This window comes from Dunckerocampus dactyliophorus, chromosome 2 (assembly GCF_027744805.1).
Source record: "Dunckerocampus dactyliophorus isolate RoL2022-P2 chromosome 2, RoL_Ddac_1.1, whole genome shotgun sequence".
In the NCBI taxonomy this organism is placed as follows: domain Eukaryota; kingdom Metazoa; phylum Chordata; class Actinopteri; order Syngnathiformes; family Syngnathidae; genus Dunckerocampus; species Dunckerocampus dactyliophorus.
The window spans coordinates 19,572,270-19,590,684 of record NC_072820.1 but is presented as its reverse complement, the minus strand read 5'-3'; the positions used below and the strand labels follow the sequence as shown (position 1 = coordinate 19,590,684).

The 18,415-nt window shown below is 44.3% G+C and overlaps 2 protein-coding genes and 1 long non-coding RNA gene across 6 annotated transcripts in view; 2 read left to right on the top strand and 1 right to left on the bottom strand.

The window, feature by feature from the left end:
• The first annotated feature begins 37 nt into the window (after positions 1-37).
• Positions 38-8,071, top strand: znf622 (zinc finger protein 622). Of its 2 annotated transcripts, none has more exons than XM_054760600.1 (7): positions 38-137; positions 2,045-2,625; positions 2,702-2,962; positions 3,090-3,252; positions 3,330-3,445; positions 5,770-5,910; positions 6,697-8,069. In XM_054760600.1, the coding sequence occupies exons 2-7, from the start codon at positions 2,061-2,063 to the stop codon at positions 6,825-6,827; spliced, it is 1,377 nt and encodes a 458-aa protein (XP_054616575.1). In that variant the 5' UTR covers positions 38-137; positions 2,045-2,060; the 3' UTR covers positions 6,828-8,069. The 2 variants fall into 2 exon arrangements, with proteins under 2 accessions (XP_054616575.1, XP_054616586.1); XM_054760611.1 differs by having other exon boundaries at positions 53-137; positions 2,023-2,625; positions 6,697-8,071.
• The window catches only part of myo10 (myosin X), a 58,048-nt gene continuing 46,625 nt past the window's right edge, over positions 6,993-18,415 (bottom strand). The window contains exons 22-41 of one of the 2 annotated variants that reach the window (XM_054760582.1): positions 17,842-17,948; positions 17,547-17,771; positions 17,175-17,295; positions 16,181-17,068; positions 15,989-16,109; positions 15,621-15,864; positions 15,441-15,536; positions 15,253-15,346; positions 15,098-15,153; positions 14,874-15,016; positions 12,939-13,130; positions 11,985-12,142; positions 10,824-10,947; positions 10,446-10,743; positions 9,953-10,160; positions 9,707-9,843; positions 9,503-9,623; positions 8,936-9,418; positions 8,664-8,855; positions 6,993-7,836 (exon numbers count right to left, since the gene is read on the bottom strand). In XM_054760582.1, the coding sequence (XP_054616557.1) occupies positions 7,726-7,836; positions 8,664-8,855; positions 8,936-9,418; positions 9,503-9,623; positions 9,707-9,843; positions 9,953-10,160; positions 10,446-10,743; positions 10,824-10,947; positions 11,985-12,142; positions 12,939-13,130; positions 14,874-15,016; positions 15,098-15,153; positions 15,253-15,346; positions 15,441-15,536; positions 15,621-15,864; positions 15,989-16,109; positions 16,181-17,068; positions 17,175-17,295; positions 17,547-17,771; positions 17,842-17,948 (4,119 nt within the window). In that variant the 3' untranslated portion in view covers positions 6,993-7,725. The remainder of the gene's footprint in view (positions 7,837-8,663; positions 8,856-8,935; positions 9,419-9,502; positions 9,624-9,706; positions 9,844-9,952; positions 10,161-10,445; positions 10,744-10,823; positions 10,948-11,984; positions 12,143-12,938; positions 13,131-14,873; positions 15,017-15,097; positions 15,154-15,252; positions 15,347-15,440; positions 15,537-15,620; positions 15,865-15,988; positions 16,110-16,180; positions 17,069-17,174; positions 17,296-17,546; positions 17,772-17,841; positions 17,949-18,415) is intronic. The other variant, XM_054760590.1, reaches the window with a different exon arrangement.
• LOC129171699 (uncharacterized) lies at positions 15,610-18,300 on the top strand. Of its 2 annotated transcripts, none has more exons than XR_008566822.1 (3): positions 15,610-15,885; positions 17,198-17,478; positions 17,567-18,300. It is a non-coding gene; the product is annotated as an uncharacterized LOC129171699 (long non-coding RNA). The 2 variants fall into 2 exon arrangements; XR_008566820.1 differs by lacking the exon at positions 15,610-15,885 and adding an exon at positions 15,900-17,087.

The following is an 18,415-nucleotide window of genomic DNA, read 5'->3' as shown; positions in this document are numbered from 1 at the left end:
ATGGTGGTATGACACGTGACGCTTCAATGACAACTAAGCGGTTCAAAGGTCACGCGGAAGTTTTCGCCTGACGAGCACGCGTTTGCCAAAGACGGTGTAGATACTTTACCATTCTCTGGAGTCAGACCGAGAAACAAGTAAGTAAATTATAGACCTGTTGTAATGTGACGCTCAAATGTTTTTGTACTTGTTTACGTCAAAGTGGCTCGCTAGCTAGCTAGCTAGCCTGGCAAGCTAAAATGCAAACGTTTTAAAAGAAGCTAAACAATACAAGTGTTAGCTAAACATCAACTAATGTTATTGGACAGTTTTGTGACAATATATTTGTTGTTGCAGTTAAACCAAGCTTTATTGGGTCATTATTGTACGGACTTTGTCGTCTAAAGGATGTTACTACCTTAACGTTCACAATTGTACATGGACAACAGATGGAAATTAACCTTTGGCTAGAATCTGACATATTTACATATCATGTTTATGTTAATCAATATGTACTGTCCCTATCTTAAATTAATTGAATGGAAATCCATCTATAGATGTTAGTGCTTTCTACGTTTCTATATTTTCTATTTGGGGTCAATACTGGGACCAAAACTGTCCAATCTATATACAGTATAAACGCCATCTGTAAAGTCACGAAAGACCTAAAGCTAGTTATTTGTAGACGATACAACCGTATTTTGTTCTGGGGACAGCACACAAGAAAAAAATCACAGATGAATTAACTGTACTAAAAAAGATTGTTTGATTAAAAACAAACTATCCCTGAACCTAAGTAAAACTAAAATAATGCTATTTGGTACGTGCAAAAAGGATACGTATGAGCCAATACAAATTAATGGCGTAGACATTGACAGGCTGAACGAAAATACATTTCTGGTGGTTGTAATAGATGAGAAGATGAACTGGAAATCTCACATTAAATATATAAGAAATAAATTGGCAAGAAATACCTCAATACTGAATAAAGCAAAATTTATTCTAGACCAAAAATCACTACATGTGCTCTATAGTTCACTGATATTACCATATCTAACTTATTGTGGGGTAATAACTATAGTACTTAGTGAAGTACACTTCACTAAGTGTGCTACAAAAAAGGTCACTTAGGATAATCCATAATGCTGCTTTCAGAGAACACACGAACCCTTTATTTCTAAAATCACAATTATTAAAATGTGCTCATCTAGTCAACTTTCAAACGGCTATAATTATGCATACAGCAAACCTTCTACCTAAAAACGTAAAACAATTCTTATCAACAAGAGAGGAGAAATATGATCTTAGGGAAAAATTAAACCTAAAACACTTGTATGCACAGCCAACACTAAAAACTTTCAGCATTTCTCTATGTAGAATCAAGTTGTTAACAGATTGAGTAAGGAACTCAAACAATGCGCTAAAATGAGTGATTTCAAGAAAAAGTGCAAGCAGTTGATGTTTACAAAACCCAAAGAAGAAGAGACCTGAACTACTGTGTACATACAATACTACGTATATCTAACCACTACTACACTGACCACTAACTCTTCATTCTGGTGAATACATGGTCTGTCCTCACTCATTATGAAGTTATGATTCTGTCAGCCGTTTTATCAGTTTATCAGTTATCCATTATCATTAGGTCTGTAGTTTACAGTAAGCATAAACCTTGACTATCATTGCACTTTATTGTTATACCGCCTGAACACTTTCCTAGGTATTTACAAAGGGCAAAAAGTACATTTGAAAAAGAAGAGGTGAATAAATGTATAGCAGCTGATGTGAAAGTGATGAGGGGTAGGATTAAACATGCTTTGCTTCTTTCTACTCCTTTTTGGACATGCGAAACTGAATTGTGCTATGTGATGGACTCCAGTGTAACTTGTTCACACGTTTAAGATGAATGAAACCATGACCATTATCATAAAAGTTTATTTAGAAATGGTCGCAAATGTTTAAACAAAATACAATGTTATGATCTTGAATGTATATTTCTCTGTCACATATGTTATTACTTCATCACATGACTGTCATTTACAGCTGGCCTTTTATTATTTAAAAGTTGTCTTCAGGCCAACATGGCGTCTTACACATGCATCAGCTGCCGGGTGGCCTTCGCGGATGGCGATGTCCAGCGTGCGCACTATAAGAGCGACTGGCACCGCTACAACCTGAAGAGAAAGGTGGCGGACATGCCGCCTGTCACCGCAGAGAACTTCCAGGAGCGCGTCATGTCCCAGCGGGCCGCCGCCGAGCAGCAGCTAAGCGAGGCTGGCTCCGTTGAAGGCTGCGCCATGTGCAACAAGAAGTTCTCCAGCGCCAACGCCTTCCAAAACCACCTACAGTCTCACAAGCACCAGCAGGCTGAGAGGCAAGCCCTGCTGGCCGCCCAGAGGGAGGTGGACAAGCTCAATGAGAAGAACCTGGAAAAGGGGCTCGATGCCCAGAAGGCGGACCACGACGCTCAGAACCAGGCCCTGCAGCAGGTCCTCAAGGAGCAGCTGAGGGCTGGGCAGGTCAAGACCAGCCAGGACGGGACGGCGAGGCGCAAGGTAGAGAAGTCGGAAAAACCTCCTAGACTGATGTGGCTGGAGGAGCAGGCCAAGCGGAGGGAACGGGAAGACACAGCCGCCACAGAGGAAGGTATGGAGGCCAAAACTCACTTAATCTGAAAGTAGAATCTTCTCGTCGTAAACGTCTCTTAAACTTGTCTCTGCAGAGGACTGGGAGGACATGGACGAGGATGATGACGATGATGACGTGGAGGATGAGGAAGAGGACAGCATGGACCAGGAGGAAAAAGGAGAGCCACAGCGCTCCCCCGCTCTTCCCGGGTCTATCCCTGTCACAGACTGTCTCTTCTGCTCGCATCATTCCAAGTCGCTGTTCAAGAACGTTGCCCACATGACGCACGTCCACAGCTTCTTCATCCCCGACCTTGACTTCCTGGTTGACCTTAAAGGCCTTGTTCGCTACCTGGGTGAGTACGCTCCCACCTCACACCTTTTTAGGTACGGCCCTGACAAAACCGCTATACCGCTAGTGTGGTCGAGTTTGGTCCCGTCAAGTGAATGTTGACACACGGTGACGTAGTGTTGGTTTTTCAGGAGAGAAAGTTGGCGCAGGGAACGTGTGTTTATGGTGCAACGAGAAGGGGCGCTCCTTTTACTCCACTGATGCGGTTCAGAGTCACATGACAGACAAAAGTCACTGCAAACTCTTCACAGATGGCGACGCCGCTCTCGAGTTTGCTGACTTTTACGATTTCAGGTAACTGTGGCTTTGAAGAATGACGTGATGTTCAGGTGTGACAGGAAGTGAATGTTTGCTATTGTGTCGGCCGACAGGAGCAGCTACCCTGACAGTGAGGAGGGGCAGAATGCTGACATGGAGGGGGTGGAAGTTCCTGACGAAAACAACCTTCAATATGACGACGACACTTTGGAGCTCACCCTCCCGTCAGGTCACCTTTGCTCATCATGCTCTTCTTTGTTAGTGCTGTTAACGTTGTTAGTTTAATGTTAAACATACTTTGGTAGTTTCGTTTGTTGACGTCAACGTTGTTCAACCCTCTGGGGTCCCCAAGGACCTTTTGTGTTTTTACAGGTAAATTTTTGCTTATTTTTTGCTCATAACTTTGGTTGTGTTACTCCATATGGCATGATTTTTCCGAAGATCATTAAAAATCATAAAATTCAAATTTAAAATTTGTTCCTAGGTCAATCAAACGTCCTTGGCCAAATATCCCCCGGAGGACAAAAAAAGTTTACTCCCAAAACATATTATGTGTGCTTGTGTGTAATGTGTGCATGTGGAACCCACCACAGTCACAAACACCCCTTTTCTGCTGTGGCTGGTTCGGAGGTGGTTCTCAGAGCTTTGGTTTTCCATTATCATCCTTTTACAAGGGTGCTGAACCGGTGCCGTATTTTTTAGTTCAACTCTTGCACCAAAAGCTTGATGGGCTGAGTACTGAACCATTTACAAAATGAAGTGGGGGAGGTGTTACCTCAAGTAAATGCCCGCCTGTCGCCTCCGGTTCAACTTCATTGACCCATTTTTTTGTAAATATGAAAGCCAGAACAGACTTTAATTTAGTCACCAAATGCCGGAATTTTACCATCCTATTACGCAAATGTTTGAAAATATTTTATACCGCCGACCACAACGTCCGTCCAACAATGCAGTGAATGATGTGGAGGATTACTAAGAATTTGTTTGTACAGTTCTTAATGTTGATTTAGTACCAGGGTTTCCCCTGGGATTTTCTGAAGCTGTGGCGGTGGGCTGCTCCGTCTGCAATTTTTTTGTTATGACAAATAACAGTTTTTATGACTTATTTATTTATAAACTTATTTTTTAAACGTTTTTCAACAACCAGCAGAACATGAACAACAAACATTGCAAAACTGTTAATTTTATGGCAGAGTTGCTGAGAGCACTTAACTGAAAGTCTAACATGTCGAGTCTCCTTTTGTTTCCTGACCTATTTAGTCCAATAGTACCATGTGACTAGTACAAAAGCACAACATTTTGTACTATTTGATACAAACCTACATTTAATTTGATGCCTGTTGTAGAGTATTATGAATACATGGGAAATGCATTGTTAAATAATATCTTCTGGTTCAAAATAACACAATGAACAAAATAAAATTACAATTTAAATATATTTGTTATAGATATCAGTCCTGTATAAATTCAGAGTCCAGGGTTATGATAGCACAGGTGTATCCAACTTGCAGCACTATTAAAGATACTTGACAAAAAGAAAGGAGATGTGAGCTATTTGTGTTTTATGTGACTGCCAATATTTAAATTGTACTTGATTTACAAAGCACTCAGGACACTCAGTGTGCTCATTTGTCATTAAATACATGTGTGATGTTTGAATAGAACACTTATAAAAATACTAAGAGGTGAAACAAATATTCTTTGTTGAACTACTCAACATCAGCTGGTGAGCTACTGCTAGCAAACGAGCTAACCTGAAGTTAGCATAAACGTGATGCGTGCCCTTGCCCTTGTAGCTTGCCTGTGGTACAAAAACGAGTTAGCTCACTGCCGCCAGAGAGTCAGCAAGAGCCAGGCAAAATGTGTAAACAAAGATGCCACAAAGAATTGAAGATTGAAACGAGAACGATCTGACACACACTGGCTTAGCCTGTGACTAGCTGTCGTCAATTGACTACACATTTTACACACTATTTTTCATTTTCACGATAAGGAATAAAGTGAGCATCAACACAAGATGGTACTTTTATCTGGTCACGCATGCGCAAGTGCAAACAGGGCAGACAGGCAATTCCGGTGCATGTTTATTAAAATAAAGTAGAGTGACATTTTTTAAAATAGTTTTCAAACTACTTGTGGTCAGTATGTGCATAAATAATAAGATATGTATGTATCTATACAGTATATCCAGTAAATACAATATATCCAGTATACCTAGCTTGCTAGCTAGCGGCTGTCTTGAGTCCGTGCAGCATAAGAGTTGAGTAATGTGGTGTAAACAAAGAATAATAGGAGTGTAAAGGTGACTGTGTGTTATTTCATGTCTACTGGGCTCTAATAATGGTAAAAACCGTATTTAGAAAGTCAGGATGCTCTAACTAAGAAAATATTCAATTTATTAATATTGAATCATATTAAATTCATTTATCGCGGTTGGCTCTGGAACCAATTAACCTCTATAAATGAGGGACGGCTGTATTTGTGTCTAACGTTTGTTAGCACTGTTTAACATTGTTCTTGTTTGTTAAACATTTCAATGTTTTTGTGATTCAGGTGCCAGGATTGGCCATCGCTCCCTCATGAGATACTACAAGCAGCGCTTTGGAACACAAAGGACGCTCGTGAGCCACAACAAGAACGCTGTGGGCCGCGTGCTGCGTCACTACAAAGCTATTGGCTGGGGGGGCGACACAGGTACTCTGTAACATTCCTTACCTGTGACCTTTTCCAATTGAAGGCTAATATTGTAAAAATTATTTTTGATTAACAATATAGTAATCCCTCGTTTATCGCGGTTAATTGAGTGAAGTAGGATTCCTTCTTTATAAATGTAATACTTTTGTAGTTATGACATAGAAAACCTATACAATAGGAGGAGGAGATCCCCCAGGACACCATCCGTAGTCTCATTAGGAGCATGCCCCGACGTTGTCAGGCATGCGTACAAGCACGTGGGGGCCACACAAACTACTGAGAATCATTTTGAGTTGCTACAATGACATTTTAGCAAAAAGGACCAGTCTGCTGCATCATTTTTTCACTTTCATTTTTGGGGTGTCTTTGATTTCCCCCCTCTATAGGGTGATCATTTTCATTTCTATCAAATTATGTGGCATCATTTTGTTACTAATACATCACCTACTTATTATCAGGAAAGATATTCAAGATCATTTTCCCCCCAGTTTAGATCTGATGTGTTTTCGAAGTGTTCCTTTAATTTTTTTGAGCAGTGTACATTTTACTTACCCCCCACTTTGTTCCGTTGTACAATTTGCTTAAATATGCATGTATTTTACTACTAGGCCATAGTCAACCAAGAAACAGCCATTATTTATGAATTAATCTTTGAAGAACCAACCGCGATGTAGTGAGGGACGACTGTACGTTGTGTTGTAGAGTGCAAATGCTCTTTTATCCACAATCGGCACGCTTCCTCTGACCGCACCCATATTGCCCTGCCCCTCTTCATGTCTCCAACAGGTAACTTTGGGTTGCGTCACAAGCAGGACATGCAGTACGTGCAGATGATGAAGTCCAAGTGGCTGCTGAAGATGGGAATGAGTCACAACGCCACCAAACAGAAACACTTCAGAGTCCAAGTCATGTTCTGAGGATGCCATGAAGGAACTTGAACTGTTGCAACCAGCAGAGAATATTTCACCATGGAAACCATTTCAATGGACTATAACCATACTGAAGAGCTTTTTATCAAAATAAAATGTGATTCAGTGTCATGATTAAATAGAATAAATGTTGTACTCAAGCTACTGATGACATTTGACTTCATGATGAATTGACACATTGTTTATTGTCACATAAAACAAACAAGGGACCCATGTGACCATCACCCATAAGCATAAAGGACATATGAAATGTACAGCCAAGTGATGATAGAATATATATTTCAGTATAAACATTGCACAAAGAGTAGGAAATGTACAGCAAGGCACTGTGGGAGGAACCTGAACACATCTTTGAATGGACCTGCCGCCCGCGGAGCTCCACTAACTTCTGAGTCCAAGCATTCTGAAAACCTCTTTCTTTTTGACACCAGTAAAAAACAATTGATGCCAACAAGAATTAATGATTGTTTAATGGACAAAAGGTCTGTCTGGGCTGAAACCAGACCAGAACTTTTTTTGCTTGGTGTAATAGTTTATGTGCTTAAAGCTCCAGTTGGGCTGGGACACATAAGAGCCAGAGGAAGTGTGTGTGTTTTAGCGTGTTTTTGAGCCGGCGCTTATGTGGCTACCTTCGCTTGGTCAGTTGACCAATGGAAATGTTTGTGACAAACACATCTAATTTTCTTTTTACATTCAAACTCTCACTAAAGTTGTTTTAGTGCTAATAAGGAAGAGTTGTGTTTTAAAATGACAAATATCCACACTGCAAATACTATTGTTTTCTTCGTCTTGTCCAAACTCCTGACTAGACCACAATGACTGACTACTGCTCCCTGCTGATGTGGAGGGTTACTGCATCTCACAACACACACCATGTTGCTTGGGGTCACCAGGCGCTGCAATGGCTGCCGTGGCTGCTGACTGATTGACAGTTGCTGTAACGCTTCTTGACCATCATGCTGACATACGCCTTCATCAGCTTGGCGATGTCCATCACCTGCAGGACAACATATTCATTACCCACACCAAGACGCTTGTCATTGTACTTTGAACACTACAAACAATAATTCTCAAAAGACTTTAGAGCTTCGTTCGCATGAAGTATTTCGACAAAAGAACATCGTAGTAGTTAATAGTATTCATCATTGTGTACACACTTTTTTTTTTTATTAGTGACGCAAATTAAATTTACCACATTGTACAGTAAGTAGTTTAGTAGTGTACGTATTACTGTATTGTATTGTATGTATTGTATGTACTTTATTTATCCCACAGCGGGGATACATAGTACACATACACATATTACATAGTATATGGTGGTTACTTTGTGCTATATACTGTAGTTTTAGCTGGTAAACTTTGTACATACTATGAAACTACTACAATAGTAATAGTATATACACACTACTTAACTATTACTATGTAGTAGTACGACTAACTACATACTGTAGTTTAGTAGTGTATGTACTATTAAGTACATACAGAAGTAATTTAGTAGTGTACACTTGGTAGGACACACAACAGTTGAGTTGTGTGCACACTACATATCTACAGAATGCACACTTTGTAATATGCACAACATAGTTAAGCAGCGTGCCTACTACTGTACAAGGCACTTACTTAGTAGTACGTGCACACTGTAGTAATTACAACTAATCCTAACATTTAACTCTAATCCTAACCAAAAGCTGACATGTACTTTATTAAATATTCATGTCTGATCTTTGTTAAGATTTAGGATTGATGGCAGTCGTTGATAGCATTTATCCTCACAAATACTACTTGATTAATGGTATAAAAAAATAAAAATAGAGTTTTACTCACCATGTGAGTTTCAAAGAGTAGTTCTCGTCCTTCCACAGTGATCTTATAGGCGTTGGCCAGAGGAGCTCCAAAGGCAAGGATCTGCTCGTAGGGAAAGACCTCCAGAGGCCACGGCTCGCCTCGCTTGTACACAGAAATAGCGTCTCGACTGACGCCCAGCCACAGCTCTGAAGGGAACGTGCCGTCGCGGCACTGAGGAAGAAAAGGTGATCAGGGATGAGAAGGTGTTTGGATGTGACCTTGCTGCTCGATAAGCTCTGCTGCCCGCTCACCTCCACATTGAAGAGTGTGGATCCATATCCGGGCCACTCCTTGACCAGCGCCATGTACTTGACCATGGCCTGCTCCTGCTCCACGCCCTGCAGCTTCCGCCACTTGTCCACCACACTGGTCCGCACCGCCGACACCTCCTCCCTCATCCAGGCTTCCAGGCTGTTCTCCTCGTCAAGCCTCTGCTGACTGATGGAGCTGCTCCGGAAGCTCCGCCTCAGCGTTCCCTCTAGGAAGCTGGAGCGTTTCCTCTCTGATGTACCCGAGCGATCGGCCGCTGAGCAGCTACCGCCGCCCGGAGCAAATGTCCTGGCTGATTTTTGCACCCGGGCCCGCAGTCGTGCCATGGGGAAGACCTGGGCCATTTCTGGAAGGGTGGCCTGGGAGCTGTGGTCTCCTAGCAGGTACTGAACTCTCAGAGCAGCCAGGAACTGAAGAGTCTCTTCTGGAGCCGGATACTGACCACGGATCACGGCTTCATGGGCCTGGACGCACACACAGGAAGTTCTTACAAATGTCTCTTTCATCCCGCAAAATAAGATGGTGAAAATATTAAAAGTAAGACTGACCTGCTCGAACATGAAGGCAAACTCCACACTGTCTTTAGGAACATTGTCCATGTCCAGGAAGCAGTAAAGTTTGAAGTAGAACTTCCAGCCTGTGTTGACCTCTTCCTGACTGGCTGACAGTCTGACGCACGCACGCACGCACACGTATTAAAAAAAGAAAAACAAGACTAACAATACAATGCGTGTCCACAAGGGGGCGCTTACCTTTCAAACTTCGCGAGCACATCGGCCACCACGGTGCGACTTTCGATGGCTTTCTCTGAGACGTGGTTGTGTTCAAAGAGAGCAAACATGTTCTTGCTGTCCTCCATGGCCAGACCACGCAGCAGCTTCTCGACCACCTGTCACACACAAGTGGAACTGAGATGTTGCCTGCTAACCAGTTCAAACGCTTCCATTAAGTCCACGTCCTGCTGACGGACCCCAAGCTGCTTGTGGTAAGTGGCTTACCTCTCCGGCAGTAGTGTGTGAGTTGATGGTGATCTTGCAGCATCCTCCGCCATGACAGTACACGGTGGTGCTCATGTCCTGCCGAGCGATGATGGCTCGAATTTCCTCCTGAGATGGGACGTTCTCCCTGGAGCGAGTCTTCCTCAAGGAATCCAGAGCGAAGCAGGCGTAACGTTCCATCTCCGAGCCCGGGAAGAGCTCTCGAGTCCTACAGAGAGGGAGGGATGTGGTCAGACGACTACCAGAGAGCGGTCACATGACCCTAGTGCAGTGGTTCCCTAACTTTTCACAGTGGCATCAAACGTACTTACTTACTCATATAACTCACACAGGGAAATGAAGAACTTCATGCCGTGTCTGTACGCCCTGTGCTATGAGGCGTTCGGGTGCATTGTTTTCAATTTCTATTCTTGTACCCCTATGCCAATTGGCGTTACCCCACTTTGGGAACCTAGGACCTAGAGGACACCGCGAGACACAGCGAGACGCTGACCTCTTGAGGTGGAACTTGAGGTATCGGAGGATGCTCCTGGTCGGGATGAAGGTGCAGGACATGCAGGCCAACATCTTCCAGCGGCTCATGTTGCCGGCACCAGCAGGATGAGGCGGCAGTGTGGTCTGCTTGATCAGCTGACAGTAGAGCTCATCCCTCAGTGGTTTGAGCTCCTGACCTGTCTGCAGGACGCCCTGGATGATGGGAACGGGGTCGGTCACACCCTCCAGGTGCTGCAGGGAACTGAACACCTTGAGGGCTTCTTCTTGCAGAGTGCTGTAAATCCTGCTCCTCTGGGCTGAACAAGAAGATGATCCTGATGAGATGCTGCATGAAACTGCTGATCACCGTGACCTCTGACCTGGTCATATGACTCACCAGTGAGGTGGATGTCCCCATAAGGGAGGGGCAGCAAGGGGGAGTGCAGAGGGTGGTGGCTGTACCGAAGGATGGGGTTCCTCTTGTAGATCTGGTCCACAACTTCACTGTTCAGACAGTTCTCCTGCACACAATCAATCAATCATTTTTTTCTACCACAAAGCTTCACAATATACAAACATTTAATAGTTAATGACACTCATTTTTACCAATAATGCTTCAAACTGAAAAGTGATAAAAGAGATGACACGTAGTAGTAACACAAAGACAACACAAAACTACTTTGAGTCTCCCTTCTGACCAAAGTTAGTAACAAGAATTTCCAAGATGACCGACAAGCTGGTTTAGCTACTGCATGTCAAATACACACACGTTTATTTCATGTATTTCAAGCAGACAAGCTCAGAGCTAGCGTAGCTCTTCTTTGTTTAATATCACATCGCTGCTCCCAGCAGGCCAGTCCATGGTAACACATCAGGTCACATTTGTGTTGCTTCTGATTTTGGGGCGCGACTGAGGCTTGTCTACACGAAACGAAACTTTCCCCTTTTTGAGAACGTCACAGGGGAGAATTAAAGAAAAGACTGATGAATTTGGGAGTCAGGCGTATGGCGATGCCTTTGCATGTCTTACAACTACAGAGATGGCCTGGTTAGGTCTAGTCGCATCATGGAGGATGTAGGCGCATCATGGTGGCCAAAGATGCCAATCATTTCCTTCATTTATCTAACACGAACATAAGGCTGTAGTGATGTCAAGTCCAGTGTCCACACAGAGATGCTCTAAAGTCGTTTGGGGATTTATCCACTCTGGGAAATGTGATTTTATCAGTGTGTGTAGCTGTATGAAAATATCTGCCTTCCAAGATGATGATGTTCAGTAGGGGTGTCACAAGATGGGCCTGGGTCTATGAGAATGAGACGAGACTTTGACATTACTTGTAAGAAAAGTACAATGATTAACTATATGACAATATATTGCAATCTAAATGGGAAATGGTCTTTCACTTGTATAGCGCTTTTCCACCTCTAAGGTACTCAAAGGGCTTTGACACCATTAGCACGTTTACCTACTGATGACACAGCATCGGGAGCAAATGGGGGTTCAGTATCTTGCCCAAGGATACTTCTAATGTTCCGTCATGGCGTACTTGTGAGCTACCTTGATGTCCTGGATTAGCTGCTGTGTTGGCGTGTCGATGGGAGCTTTGGCGTCAATGACATTCTGGATGGCGGTGGCCCATCGCGTGGCCTCGTTCAGGAGCTTACAGTAGAGGCGGTACGAGTGCTTGCGGCCGTAGACGGTAACGTTCCAGTATCCTGTGAAGAGGAGACGTGTTGGCAGCTGACTCGCACACACAAACAATGACACAGAATAGTAATAAAATAATCTGTAGAGGTTGTATCAAGGCAACTGGTCTCTTCTTCTTTGTTGAAGACGTTTCACCTTTAATCTTTCTTCGGTTCTACATTTCTTAAGTGTGGTGTCTCTTTATTTATGTCTCTGGTGGGTGTTTCCCTGTCACCTGTGGTCACAATAGGGTTGTTGTTGTTATTGTTGCCTGGCGTGGCTGATGAAGGACCGTCCTACATAACAATAGATGGTTCACCTGCCTGGTGGCAAAACACCTGGTTCGTGGCCAGTCTTCCCTTGGACAGAGATAGTCTTTGGGAGGGAGATGTTAGGACATTGTTGTAAGCAGAGAAATCGCTCTCCCAAAGATTGCCTCATTCCACTTTCCACAGGAAGAGAACAACAACGTCCTTACAGCTCTCCCCCAAAGACTGTCTCATTTCCACTGGAAGAGTGGCCACTAACGAGCTGTTAGCAAGGTGAACGATTGATTTTTATGCAGGATGGTTGCTCACCAGCCACTCCCGGCAATAACTTAAAACAACAATTCTACTGTGACCACCCCTAGGGGACACACCCACCAGAGACACCAATAAAGAGACTCCCCACTTAAAAAATATATAACAATGAAGAAGCCTTTTGGATTAAAGGTGAAATATCTTCAACAAACAAGTTGCTTCGATGCAACCTTTCTGGATTACCATGACCGGGATCACTGAGAAGCTCCACATAACATGATGTAATAAAATAACAGCTTCTGACCGCTCTCTTTGAAGACTTTTTCATCAGGCGGCACCACTGAGCACAAGCTGTTGAGCACCAGCGTTCCCAGCTTCAAGGCGTTGCGCTCGGAGCTTTTGTAGTAGTCCAGGGAATTGTGCGTGAGGAGGAACCAGCGCTTCTTCAGCTTCAGAGAGGACTTGCTGCTGTTCTTCATCTCCTTGTGAAGCCAACCTGACGGCAATCATTATAGAACACATCAGCACAGGTACAAATGGTGGATTTGGGGTTTCAAGTCACTGAAAATGTAGACAGGAAAAACGGTGTGCAGGCTGCATGCAGAAAAATTTAAATATGGAGGGGCTACTTGGACACATTATGTCCTTTGGAGTCCGGGGTTTTAACATTCTTTTGTGTGTACCTCTATATTTCACATTAAAATCTGTTTCTTGCTTGGGTTGGTTTCTTTTTTTTTTCCTGTACAACCTTGCATGTGTGACTGGACTTCACATAGTGCAGGGGTGTCCAAACTTTTTCCAGCAATGGCCACAGAACTGATTCAATTTTGGCAGTGATCCGGATCACCGTCTGTATCCCGGATTTTTTTAAAAGGATTTGTTAACATTGCGAGATAGGACCATTTTCGGCATTTGTGCATATAACTCCACAAAAAATGGTCAGAGCAATTGTAATAAAATATAGGACAAGTTTCCAACAGGTTCCACAAAATATCAGATAGTGGAATACCTCCGGATATTATGATCCAGAATATGAAAAAAATAAGGGACCTTTGGAATTTTCATCATAGGAAGAGAACAAATGAAGCTATGAACATGCAGAAAACACCATTGTACAGTACAGTACACAGCCAAGACACTGGGGAATCTGGAGTGTGCCAACACATGTGTTGTATCTTCACAAGCTATGGAGCTAGATCCAGAAGAAAACTGCCATTACAGAAAATGAGATTATTGTGAATAACTACTGAACTAATATTGATATCATCCATCCATCCATCCATTTTCTGTACCGCTTATCCTAATTAGCCTTATTGCTATCATTATGAATCCAATTCCTAATTGTATGTTTTCATAGTCAATGAATCTAAATATGTAGATATAAATGTAGGACTAATATTTATGGTGTAAATCACAATATGGGGGAACTATGGCGCTTGGCAGAGGTCTGTCCTCTCCGAGTGCTTTTCTAGTTGTTGTGTTATTGTGAGTTATTGGTATCAACATTTCCACTTCTTCTTCTTTACATTCACCTTTTGATTGATGAGCTTTTTTACACCAATAGGAAGGTGGTGTTGTGATGTTTTCATTGTTTACTTTAGCGTCGAAAGCGGCTACCTTCCTACGCCGAAAGTGCTAAGAAATGTGAAGACACATTGAGAAAATCATGGTGAGCATGACTGATTTTTACTTAACAGATTTTCACCATTTAAAGACTCGTATGCCGTCTGCGCTTTTAAATGGGAGTTGTGGGGCTGTATCATCACACTACGCCACCTATTACGCTGCACCTGCATTTTACGCATCCGCGAGGGCAAAGACTCAAAGAGTTAAAGATGCTAAAAGTAATGCAGGTAAATATAAGCTATCTCAACATCATAGCTTTGTGATATACAGTAGATGATAAAGACAATTACTGTAATATCTAGTAATATATCTAATTAATAATGAATAGGGCTGTCAAATGATAAAAATTTTAATCAGATTAATCACAGGTTTCAAATTAATTAATCATGGTTAATCACCATGTCACACTATGTTACCTTATCATATTATTATCATATTACCTTCTTTTTTTTCTTTTTTTTTGTCTCGTCCAGCCATTTGGGCAGATAGCATGGTTGATCTAAATGCCCTTATGTTCTCAACAGATTTGCTCAGCCAGGGAAAAGTGTAAGATACTATTCCTCGTTATACAGAAGCTTTGAACACCCCTGACGTAGCAGGTTTATTGCATCACCTCGTATGAGAAACTCCTGTCCATCCACGCGGGTGTCTCCCTTGGAGCGCTGCAGCAGTGTGATCCAGTGGTGCATTTCCTCGGGGGTGTCGGCGTTGCAGTGCAGCACTCGATTAGCAGTGATGATGACGAAGGAGTTCGGCCTAATGACAACATTCATGATCACATTACACTAACAGAGGTAAGACAGGTGAGTGTGAAGGTGCTTCAAGGTGTGTCCTCACCTCTCTGGACTGTCTGATGCACACACTGAATCGATCATGCCCACGTCCAGTGTGCCCTGAGGTGGGTTAAGAAGTTAGCACTCATTCAAAGACAGCATCTTCACCGGCACTGACTATATCATCATAAAGTTTCTTCCCCTTTTCCCGAAACTCACCACGGCGTTTTGGGGGTTAGCCTGCTCATCGTGCATCTCGCTGATCTCCTGCTCTGTGGAGCTGTGGACCTGGCTCAGCACGCTGAACCACTGACTGTTACCATGGAGACATCATCATCACCATAATCATGAGGTTGCAAAGGTCAGAGGAAACATCCTGTCCATTGTCACATGACACAAAAGCTCACCTGGCGTCCTCAGCAGACTCTGCTACCAGGTGATAAGTCCTTTCTGGCATGATGATGTTGATCCCATTCTCTTTGTGCGTGTTATCGATGACCTGTCTGCACGTGATGTCAACAAAACACTTCATCAACATGCAGAAAACTGCAAAAGGTCCTTTGTCAGTCTCTCTGATGTTCACTCACGTGGCAGTGTGCATGTCGAGCACTCCTTTCAGTTTGTCCTCGCCGTCGTTCTCAAAGTACATGAGCTTGCTCTGGCGCAGCACAAACCAGCGGCGCTTCCAGTTGCGTCGTGACAATGTAGACGACCCGCCTCCTTTCTTGTGCAGCCACCCCTGCTTCAGCGCTTCCTGTTTGGCCCGGAACCACAAGAAGGTCTCGTCCTTAAGCACGCACCAGCGCCGCTTCCATGTGTTCATCAGGCCACCTGCGGAGGGCAGAAGTGAGTGTAAGTGATAGACACTTTATTGATCTCCAAGAGAAACCCACGAGCACTCCTTGTGACACCAGTCTAAAGCTGGACATTAGTGTTGAGGTAATAGCTTACAAACCTTTGATGTGTAGGAAGCTGTGGAAGTAGGGAAGCGTGACGCAGCTGTAGACGGAATCTCTGCGGTAGGACAGCTCGTCGTCCGTGTCAAACCTGTCAAAGTCCTCCTCGCTGTCCTCAAACTGACAAAGACATAAAAAGACAGAAACCTTCTCAGTCAAGAGCTGCATCAAACCTGTAATTGTGGACGCACCGAGGACTGCGCCCCCTCTGATCCAAAGCGGTACACGCCCGAGCTGTTGTAGGTTCCCAAGGAGCCGCGGTAGTCAGAAGACCACTGCTCACTGCGAGGGTTGGAGAAGGCCACGCTGCCGCTGGAAACGATGGCACCTTCATCGTAGTCGTCCTGGTCGTAGTCAGAGTCCTCGTCAGGAGGAATGAGCTCCACCAGGTGGTCGGCCTGAGGGTCCTCCTTAACGGAGGGGACAAGGAGGCAGGCGGCGGGTGGCGGAAGTAGAGGGGGAGCCTGGAGGAGCACGGTGGTTGGCGGGAGAGGCGGGATCACACCGTCGTTGGCGTACGGGTCCTCTTCGGAGGAGTCGTCGCTGGTACGGATGCCACTGGTCCGCTGGCCGTCAGAGTGGCCATGCTCACTCGGGTTGGGAGAGTCTTTGAAGGCCTCTTCATCGGCACCAAAGCCTTCATCCACTTCCTCTTCCTCCTTTTCTCGTCCTTCCACAGCCAGCGAGCTCTCGATGTTCCTCACGCACTCGTCAATCTCATCAAAGTTGAGTGACTGCAAGAAGTGCTGCGCTGCCTTGCAGGCCTCCTCCTCCAGACGCTGCAACTCTTGGTCACGGAGGTCCTGGAGGCGCTGCAACGACGCCTCCGTCAAGGAGAGCTCTTGGCGCTCCTTCTGCATCTGCAGAGACTGGATCTCACGCTCCAGGCGAAGGATCTCCTCCACCTGAGATGCCTCGTGAGGGCGTATGGCCTCCTCCATGTCCAAGGCCTCTGCTGTCTCCTCCTGTTCCTTTAAAGAGTCTGGCGAGGTAGTGACAGCTGGGAGAGTCTGAGACTGAACCACAAGCAGAGTTGCCAGCTCCTCAGCTCGCTGCTGGTCTTCACACCTCCTGGAAGCCTAAAGGAGATAATGAGACGTGAGGACAAAAATATAATAACTGATGATCATCAACACCAGTCTTTTTCAAAACATTTTTATGTGCAAATATTTCCTCATGTGAGACCATTTTTTTTGTTTTCTTTACAGTTGACAGCCTGCTGAAGTTCTCTGAGATGTTAGTTTTTAGCATGGTTGTCTTTGGTACCTCCTCTGCCAGCTGCTTCTCCTCCAGCGTCCGTCTCTCCCTGTGAAGACCAAACAGAAACATTAGCTGACGGAATGTTGTCCTGTCACCTCTTCTTCTCACTTACTGAGAATCCTCTAGTCAGCATGCCAAACAGTCCTCGCTGTGACCAGGCTAAGTCTTGACATCCGTCATACAACTACTTTTATTCTGCATGTAGTTTTTATTTTTCTTCTGTTTTCAGGTGAAAATGACTTCACAGCAAAAAAGCTCAATATTCTACAAAAGCACTCATCCAGCTAAGTAACTCACCTCTCCATCTCCTCTTCCAGCCTCCTGCGTCGCTCCTCTTCTTCCCTCCTCCTCCTCCTCTCGGCCAGCAGCTGGCTGAAGGCGCGGCGGGCCAGCTGTCCTCGTAGAACCTTCTGGACGGTGAGTGCTGCCCGCCGGAGCAGCAGGAACTTCCTCCTCATGTAAAAAGCACGGTAGTTCTTCTGGATGACCACAATGCACTGCAGCAACCTCCTGTACTGCTTTCTGTGGACGACACAGCGATCAAAATGTGTTCATTCATTGTGCTGAAGTGAAGCTCAAGGTGGACTCCTACCTGACCATGTAGCCCATCATGTGAGCTTGGATGACCATGGCTGCTTTCAGCACCTCCATCTCACGCTGCTTCTCCAGATGATGTTCCAGAGACTCTCTGAGGAACACCTAGGCACATTAATAAACATATTGCTACATTAATACCTGGCCGACAGTCAGTGAACATTATTATCTTCTTAAAGGCTGACTTTTGACACATTTAAAGTCACAGTACATCTTTTTTCCACACATACAACACAAAAGACACGTGAAACAAAGCCATCCAGATTAAGTCCTTTTGTTGACATCACACACGACCCAAACAATGATTGGGGCACGGTTCAGCTCAGTGCGCCATTCATCCAATTTGGGGGTGGGGGTTATCCTATTAGGGAGATACAGGACGTGGTCTCAGGAGAGTGAGACACATGGGAAACATTGTCTTTGCACGCTGCACGTGTGTCGCTGCTTAGGCGATGGTTTAGAGACTCGTCCCACTAACCAGCTGCTAATCAAAAAGGAAACAATTTCTTTGTAACATGGAAACGTGCACATACACACATACACAAACACACACACAGTGACACACACACACT

Bases quoted from the DNA above. Each gene is read 5' to 3' on its own strand.
- znf622 (XM_054760611.1), top strand. From the start codon at position 2,061: ATGGCGTCTTACACATGCATCAGCTGCCGGGTGGCCTTCGCGGATGGC. The intron at 3,253-3,329 runs GTAACTGTGGCT...GTCGGCCGACAG, and splicing joins GCTGACTTTTACGATTTCAG to GAGCAGCTACCCTGACAGTG. The intron at 3,446-5,769 runs GTCACCTTTGCT...TTTGTGATTCAG, and splicing joins GGAGCTCACCCTCCCGTCAG to GTGCCAGGATTGGCCATCGC.